This window comes from Chiloscyllium plagiosum, chromosome 21 (assembly GCF_004010195.1).
Source record: "Chiloscyllium plagiosum isolate BGI_BamShark_2017 chromosome 21, ASM401019v2, whole genome shotgun sequence".
In the NCBI taxonomy this organism is placed as follows: domain Eukaryota; kingdom Metazoa; phylum Chordata; class Chondrichthyes; order Orectolobiformes; family Hemiscylliidae; genus Chiloscyllium; species Chiloscyllium plagiosum.
Window position 1 is genome coordinate 14,921,657 of NC_057730.1, and position 9,228 is coordinate 14,930,884.

Genomic DNA, 9,228 nt, shown 5'->3' on the forward strand with positions numbered 1-9,228 from the left:
AATTTCACAATTTTCAAAATTCAGAAACGAATAAATTGGGATTGAATGGTGGGAAGAAAAATGGGAGTCTAATGAAGTGGACACTTCAATGCAGACAGCATAAGTCTTGAAACCAGAGTGACCAAATATCATGAGCTTCTAAATAGAATTTTACAGTCCACCCTTAGTGGTTATGGGTAAGCCATAAATGAGAGGGTCACTGTCGCACCACTTAACACCACCGCTTGCCACAGTTTTTCAGAAACGGTTGAGGCTTCACCTGTCTCATCTTCCATCTAGTTTTTTGATTCTGCTTTGTTGGGAGTGACGCTGCTGGCACTGGAGAGCTGACAGATGGCATTTACAGTGGTGGAGCAGAAAATACCACTACTGTTAAATTCACTCTATACCTCTTTTGTTAGAAGAACATAGGAAATATGTGGCTATAGCAACTTTAAAAGTGCCTCCTCCATTATGGATTTGAGTGGGACAATCTACAGTCTTATATTTTGTTTTCCAAACTTGGAGGTGAGGTACTTTGCAAATGTTTGGTGTTTATCACTCAATAATACATGATTGCCAAGTCAAATTGATAAGTTAACACTGGGGTTTAGTCTTCTGGCTCAATATCAACTCAGTTATTTGCTTGGCTCTTGGAGACCAGAAGTGTACTGAAGTGAAAATGATGTGGTTTAAAGGGAAAAAAAGAACTGGATGAAAGCAGGTTACAATAGGACTAAAGCCCTTTACACTTCAGAACATACAGACAATCATAAATGATTGTATCACAAGAAAATCTGTATACATTTTACAAATTCCACCTGCAAAGCAAATTCAATTTATTTCACAGAACATTCACCACTGAACATGTACTTTGTAGATCACTGCCACTCCAGGCACACTTAAAGGTGCTGCATTGAAAACTGTGCTGGAGGTAAGTGTTTGTACAGATGCAATTAATCCTTTGGAACTTGAAATCGATCTTTTTCTTTTCTGACTGCATCCATGGTCAAAATTGGGTCTTTCTGTCCAACATGGTCTTGTACGCTCTTCTCCCTGTAAAAATAATTTTACTGTTTAGCACTTAGTCATTCAATCCCCAGTCATAAACATGAGTTCTGACCTCAAACCCTAAACCTGAAAAATAATTTAATTCTAGCGAGGGGATGATAAATGGTGAAAGATTCTGTTTTGATGCAGCAGAGATTTACTTTATTAGGATAGACTATATATAGGCGCATGCAAGCACCGTAAGGTTTTATGGATGAAGGTTTCAGGGAAAGAATGAAGGAGCCAAGTACGATGCAAAATGGCTGCAGAATACTTTGATCCTAAATTGACAGCTTTGCATTATTTGTTCCTGCATACCCAGGATGTAACTCATTCCTGACAGGTTGAGGAATGAAGATCTGTTCCCTTACTGTAACTAGAGGGTAGTGTAAAGTGAAATTAATAGAAACTGATGCTATGGAGAGAAAGCATGAAGGTGCAAGTGGATTTGTTCACTGATAATGGATCCACCTTTGACTGGCAAAGTATCTGAAGTTAATCTGCTTCTGGATATGATTTTCCCAAGCAGAAAAGGGAAAATAAGACAATGGTAATGGATTTGCCAAATTCTAGAAGTAAATCTGATGCTAGAATTGGATACGTTTACTGATTGCAGTTCCTGCAGTTATAAAAATAGCTTAAACCAGAACGTTACAAAAGAAAAGTGATTGTAAGGTCGTGTGCTGTTTCCATTGAATAGGTTTGTCTCGAATGCTTAAATAAAGATATGTATGTGTCACCCCTTGGCTGGTTGACTGATGTCTCTCACGTTTGGATTTGCTGGGTGCAATGAGCTAAGCTTCAGCTGGGGTTTTCTTGGGTGAGATTCGCAGTTCGCCCTGGCCCAGAGCTATTTTTTGCACACAGCCTTCTATTCAGTAATCAGGCTGTTCAGTGCCTGCCTCACTCAGTCATGTGCCAGGAGAGGCAGAGGTCATTCACTGCTGCCCAGGTCCTTTCACGCTGTTGGCACCATATTCAAAGATCAGCTACGCAATCACAGTCATTGAGGAGAGGGCCCAGAAAGGTAAGCCTATAGCCTGCCTTGGGGACTGCAGCACTTAGCTATGGGTGGCCGGGTTGGTGGAGAGAAGGGCTGTAATTTATACAGCTGGCTGCTGCAGAAGGCCATGCCACAAGGCACAGCCTGCTAGGACCTAGAGAGTGGCACAGGTCAGGCCTGTGTCCTGTTGTTAAAAGGAACACCCAGCAGTGCAGGAAGGAGGCCAATGATCTTCCATGCCATCGTCTTCTCGCTGCTCCTTCAAACTCAGACTAACTCAAACACTGCAAATACGTTTCATCAAAGCTTACGGGACGCAACTCTCAGCTGAATACATCATGTCCGCTAACTGACTGATGCACTGCATCCTCCCAAACTACCAATCTTTTCCTGCCATCTGCACTTTGTACTCACTCACTGGTGACAGCTCATTGTCTCTCCTGCTTCTATATCACCTCTCATATGTCTCTGCCATCACATGCAATCTCTCCCTTCATCTCCCTGAAGGAAAACTGGTCCATTCCTATAAAAGCAGGTCGCAGGTGGGTAACACATGTTCTGGCTCGCCATAGCCTGCCAACATCTACAAGGTACAAATCAAGAGTGTGATGTAATCCTCCCCACTTGCCTGCATGAGTACAACTCCAAGAACATTCAAGAAGTTTGACACCGTCCAGGATAAAGCAGCCCACTTGGTGGGTACCACATTCACAAGAATCCACTGCGTCCACCACTGACGCTCAGTAGCAGCAGTGTGTACAATCTACATGATGCACTGCAGAAATTCACCAAAGATCCTCAGTCACCGTCTTCCAAACCCTAGCCCATGTCTGTTTACAAGGACATAAGATACATGGAAACACCACCATCTTCAAGTTCCCCTCCAAACCACTCACCATCCGGACTTGGAAATATATCGTCGCTCCTCCACTGTCGCTGGGTCAAAATCCTGGAATTCCCTCCTTAATGGCATTGTAGGTCACCCCACAGCAGGTGGACTGCAGCGGTTGAAGGTGGTAGCTCCCCACCACTTCCTCAAGGGGCAACTAGGGATAGGCAATAAATACTGGCAGCAGCCAGTAACACCCACATCCCACCAATGAATTTTTAAAAAATCTCCTTGTGCTTTCTCCACAACACTGCAGCTGACCTGGCTGCATCAACCTGCTGGACTGACCTTAACTAATTACCGGGACTGGAATCGGACAGGGCCATGGATTGATTGTGGTGATATCCCTTGGTGACTATCATCTTCCTTGAATCCCAAAGGACTGCTTGCCTTTGACGTTTGCTTGAAGCATGTGCCGCGTGTTTGCCACTTAAGCTCTGGCACATGCTGCTGCTATGACACTAATGTAGCTACAATGTTGAGGTGCCGGTGTTGGACTGGGGTGGACAAAGTTAAAAATCATACAACACCAGGTTATAGTCCAACAGGTTTATTTGGAAGCACTAGCTTTCAGAACATTGCTCCTTCATCTGATGAAGGAGCAGGAGTAGCACTCTGAAAGTGAGTAAACCTCTTGGACGATAACCTAACACTAATGCAGCACAGTGTCGAAGGTGACATGTCCAGCTCTTTGACCGTTCAGTTCTTCCCATCCCTGACAAACTGCCTGTTTCACCCTCTGTGCTCAATTCAATGGCAGGCACAGGGGCTGGAAGCCTGTAACTCAACAATGAAAATCCTAAGCACTAAAATAAACAGTGTGATGCAGACAGAGTGTGCCAGTCTCCAAGAAAGCACAAAGCGAGTCAGCGCTAAGAAGGCCCCAAAAGCTGCAAGATGCAACCTGCGAGGATGCACGAGATGTGACAGCATCCTTGTGTGTAAAGCGACCTGGCAGAAGGCTGCAAGTTGTAGATGTCCTTGAGCTCCAAATCAAAGTGTCGATGTGAGTCCAACAGCAGGTGAGAGGATGTGCTGGGGCTTGTAGTTCAGTCCACTCTGACTTGTGTGGACAAAGGCATGAGGTGGATAATATCCATGCAAGGACACAGTTCTGAAGAAGCTGTTTAATGATGGCCGCCGAGCTGCTGCCACTCAGCACCTACTCTGGTTTGCAGGTCAGCAATTTGTGGTCATTAGTTTGGAGAGGAAGGAGAGGAAAGTTAGAAATGGTGAGTAAATAAGGGGAATTGAGGTTTTGATGATATGCAATATAGTGGTTGCCATTCAACAGTGAGAATCTGAAGTCACTAATTGAAGGCTTTAGGACTAATTCGGAAACCTTTCTCTTGATGTCGATATACTTATCTAATCATTTGCACCATAGTTTCCCAAATTTTTCCCCTGAAATGTTAACAAGAAAACCCCACTTTTAAGAAAAAAAGAAAGTGGTAATGGGCTGTTGGGCATTTGGGAGTTGTACAATAGAACCCCACATCCACAGAATCAGTTTCCGTGGTTTCAGTTATCCACGGTTTCCCGCAGCCCGAAAAGATTACATGGAACATTCCAGAATCAGGGATCGGGGGCTGCCAGGGAGGTACGTTTCCCATTTAAATGATAGGGTTTGCAGTAGGTCTTGGAACGTATCACCGACGGATATGGAGGGAATTACTGTATTAGCATTCAAAATGGGGTAAGTTATTAAAGCTGGGGTATTAGAGGGGTCTGGTTACTTTAAATGTACAGCTCATATCAACTCTCTACTATATTTTATGCTGCTTTTTTGATATTTTGACAATTCCCATAAGATTAAAATTATGGTTAGGTCACCGATTATTTGTGTTAATAAAGTTAATAAAAGGAAGTTAATTGTATGTTTCACAACTCTACCATTTCATATCGCATCGTGGCAAGAAGTCTGAATTTTGACTGAGGAGATGCAAAAGTCCTAAAAATGTTTCACGTGGGTTTCACTGTACCTCACTCTCATGAAAGGGTTGTAACTGAACTCCTCGCCAATAGTGGATGGGATGGTAGGTTTTCCAAGATCATAATGTTCCTAAAATCAAATATTAAAAAAAATTAAATTTACCCAATACTAGTAATGGGCGATCTACCCATTACAACTGTCAAATAGTTGTACAGAGTGTATTAGAATTTTAACTTTAGGACATGAAACCAATATATTTTGCTGCAATCAATTTAATTTTGTTCTGACAAACGCACAAAACTTAAAGACAAATTAAAGAAAAAAAATTCCTCTCCAATATTTAAGCTACTTTAGGTACTGTTTGCCTGACTTTATTTCTTGTCAGATGCTTTCACTGAAATTTTAGCCAAGTCTCACTGCTCTTGATGGCTTCCTCTAATACTCCATACTTCTGGAATTCAGAATTAGGGGGAGGCTTAACCATGGATTTATCCTCCTGTCATTGTGTCTGAAGGTTTGAGACCCATTTCAATGGTCTGTGTAACAAACCTAGACTGACACTGCAGTACTGAGGGAGTGCTCTACTGTCCCAGATGCCTTGTTTTGCACGAGATATTAAACGGAGGTCTCATCCAGTAACTCGGATAGGTATCAAGGATCCAAGATTTTGTAGAACAGCCCTCAGCTAACAGGATTAAAATAGATGTTTTGGCTATTATCACATTGCCAATTGTTCAAATTAACTTCTATTTCCTACATTGATAATAGTGATCAAACTTTAAAGTACTTAAATGGTTGTAATCTATTTTTGAGGCTATAAGGACTATATAATTGCAAGCCCTCCATTTCTTTTCCTGTCAGTGGTCTTTGCAGTTTGTATCTTTATTCATTAAGCATACCTTTTACTAATTTGGTGACCTGCAGCACAATCTTAATACAAACCCATCATCATTCTCAAGTCCTGACTCAACAGCAGTACCAACTGGTATTTTAATCATTTTCTTTCCCTCTAATTTGGCTTCTTACTGGCAGCATGAGGTCTGTTTCTAACTTGTTTCTGCATCACTACTGAAGGCAAACACATTCTCTGTAGATAAAAGGCAAGTTGCGTTCTCTCTTGTAACAGCTGAAGGTCATAACTGCTTTACTTTGGAAGTGGTATAATGTAAAAGCCTTTACAGTATAATAAATACAACCAGTTTCTTAGCCACATAAAGAATAAAGTTACAATATAGTGAGGTGGTCAAATTTGGTCTGTTTCTGTGAAACATTAAGCCTCACATCTTTGCCAAATCCTTTCTCAGTGCCATGCACATGTACAGCATTGAACTCAACAGATATTGCGACTCAGTGGTTAGCACTGCTGCCTCACAGCACCAGAAACTTTGGTTGGAATCCAATCTTGGGTGACTGTGTGGAGTTTGCACACGTTCTCCCCGTACATGCATGGGCTTCTTCCAGGTGCTCCACTTTCCTCCCACAGTCCAAAGATGTGCAGGTTAGATGGATTGGCCATGCTAAATTGCCCGTAATGTCCAGAATTGTGCAGGTTAGGTGGGTTAGTCTTGGAGAATGCAGGGTTACATGGATAGGGTAGAGAAGTGGGTCTCGGTGGGACGCTATGTGGAGGGTTGGTGTGGTCTTGATGGGTCGAATGGCTTGCTTCCACGCTGTAGGTATACTATGATTCTAGATGCCAGATTCTAGATACCCAACATGACAGCTAATTCATAAGGGCCAGTAAATCAGGAATCAAGTCAAAAGGTAGAAGTGGGCAGTTCACACATTACTGTATAAAATCCCATAAGTGCTTAACTTTAATAACTTGCATCAGGATGAGCAAACTTACCTTTGCCCAGGATAATTTCTGTCTGATGGCTTCATTGTTTGGTTCAACATGACGGGCAAATTTGAGATTGTTGATGGTATATTCATGCCCGCAGTACACTCTCTAAAAGCAAAAATACGCTAAATTTAGAATCACGTACAGAAATTGGGAATACTGAAGCACTAATTTTGACATAATACCCATTTATACTTGCAGTGACACTCCACATTTCTCATCTTGTTTCAAATTCTAGATCTGTGCTAAAGTAATTCTTCATCTGCCAATGTTATAGTATTCTTTTCATTAATTTCCTCTAAAAAATATGTATATACATTTGGTGAATGTTTATACCAACAGGAAATTCCATTGAGAAATAAAACCTCCAAGGGAAGGTGCTCCATCTGCTCTATCTCAGGAAGTGGTGACAAATTGAATGAAGAGATGTCCAATGCTATGAAATGTAGTAATTGGAGAGAAGACTGGGAAAATGGCGTGAAGTTAGGAGACAGAAGGTGGTGGTAGAGGATTGCTTTTTGGACTGGAGGCCGATGACCAGCAGTGTGCCACAAGACCCTGCTGCTGGGGTCACTGCTTTTCATCATTTATATACATTATTTGGATGTGAATAAAAGGGATATTTACCAGTAAGTTTGCAGATGACACCAAAATAGATGGTGTAGTGGACAGTGAAGAAGGCTATCTCAGGGTGCAATGGGACCTTGATCAGATGGTGGAAGATAGAATTTAGCTTAGATAAATGTCAGGTGTTGCATTTTGGAAAGGCAAACTAGGGCAGTTAATGGAAAGGCCCTGGGCCTGCTGAACAAAGGGACCTAGGGGTGCAGGTACATAACTCCTTGAAAGTGGAGTTGCAGTTGGATGGGATGGTGAAGAAGGCGTTTGGCATGCTTTCCTTTATTGGTCATCACACTGAGTATAGGAGTTGGAAGGTCATGTTGTGGCTGTACAGGACATTGGTGAGGTCACTTTTAGAATACTATGTACAATTCTGGTTGCACTTCTATAGGAAGGATGCTGTTAAACTTGAGAGGATGCAAAAAATATTTATAAGGATGTTGCCAGGACTGGAGGGTTCAAGTTATACGGAGAGGCTGAATAGGCAGGGGCTGTTTTCCCTGGAGCATCGGAAGGGGTGACCTTATAGAGGTTTATAAAATCATGAGGGGCATGGCTAGCCAAAATCTTTTTCCAAGGGTGGGGGAGTCCAAAACTAGAGGGCATAGGTTTAGGTGACAGGGGAAAGATTTAAAAAGCACCTGAGGGGTTACCTTTTCAGGCAGAGGGTGATGAATGTATGGAATGAGCTGCCAGGAAGTGATGAAGATGGATACAATAACAACATTTAAAAGGCATCTGTATGAGTATATGAATAAGAAGGGTTTAGAGAGATATGGGCCAAATGCTGGCAAATGGGCATTGGTCAAATTAGTTGGCGCAGAAGAGTTGGAACTGAAGGGTCTGTTACTGTGCTCTATGCTATAACTGAAAGAAAGAGGGAGAAATACGAATATGGAAAGTAAACTGGCAAGAGATATAAAAGTGGATCGTAAAAATGTCCACAAGTATCACAAAAGAAACAGATAAATTGAAATGATCATTGGTCTCCTAGAGAGTGAATGACAAAATAATAATGGTACACAAGGAAATGATGGACATCTTAAACAAATGCCTAGTGTATATCTTTACAGTAGAAAACACAAAGAATATCCTAAAAATAGTAGAAAATAAAGAGGCAAAATGGAGGGAGGAACTTTAAATAAACAATCATTAGGGTAAAGGTTATAGGAAAAATAATGGGATGAAAGACTGACAAGTCCTCAGGGCCCGATGGGGTCTTAAAAGAATGGGTTGCAGAGATAATGGGTGCAGTGTGTGTAATCTTCCAAAATTGTTCAGGTTCTGAAAAGGTCCCAGTGAATTGGAAAACTGTAAATTTAACATGTTTAATCACAAAAGAAGGGAGAAAGCAAGTTGGAAACGATAGACCAGTTAGGCTAACATATGTTATTGGAAAAATAGATCTATTATTAAGGAGGCAGTACCATGTAATTTTAAAAGTCAAAGTCAATACAAGAAATCATACATCAGAGTTCTTTGAGGATATAACAAACAGGATGGATAAAGGGGAACCAGTAGATATAAAATATTTGGATTTCTAAAAGGTATTCAATAAGATGCTGCATAAAAGGCTATTACATGGTTTTGGGATGATATATTACCAAGGGCTGGGACTGGCTCATGAACAGGAAACAGAGTTGGGATAAACTAGACATTGAGGAGAAAGTGAGGTCTGCAGATGCTGGAGACCAGAGCTGAAAATGTGTTGCTGGAAAAGCACAGCAGGTCAGGCAGCATCCAAGGAACAGGAGAATCGACGTTTCGGGCATAAGTCCTTCTTCAGGAATGAGGAAAGTGTGTCCAGCAGGCTAAGATAAAAGGTAGGGAGGAGGGACTTGGGGGAGGGGCGTTGGAAATGCGATAGGTAGAGGGAGGTCAAGGTGAGGGTGATAGGCCGGAGTGGGGTG

General features: G+C 41.8%; 1 protein-coding gene across 1 annotated transcript in view; it reads right to left on the bottom strand.

The window, feature by feature from the left end:
• Positions 1–805: 805 nt before the first annotated feature.
• The window catches only part of hagh (hydroxyacylglutathione hydrolase), a 25,622-nt gene continuing 17,199 nt past the window's right edge, over positions 806–9,228 (bottom strand). Inside the window, exons 7-9 of the mRNA XM_043711311.1 lie at positions 6,704–6,805; positions 4,904–4,983; positions 806–1,035 (exon numbers count right to left, since the gene is read on the bottom strand). Coding sequence (XP_043567246.1) covers positions 936–1,035; positions 4,904–4,983; positions 6,704–6,805 — 282 coding nt within the window. The 3' untranslated portion in view covers positions 806–935. The remainder of the gene's footprint in view (positions 1,036–4,903; positions 4,984–6,703; positions 6,806–9,228) is intronic.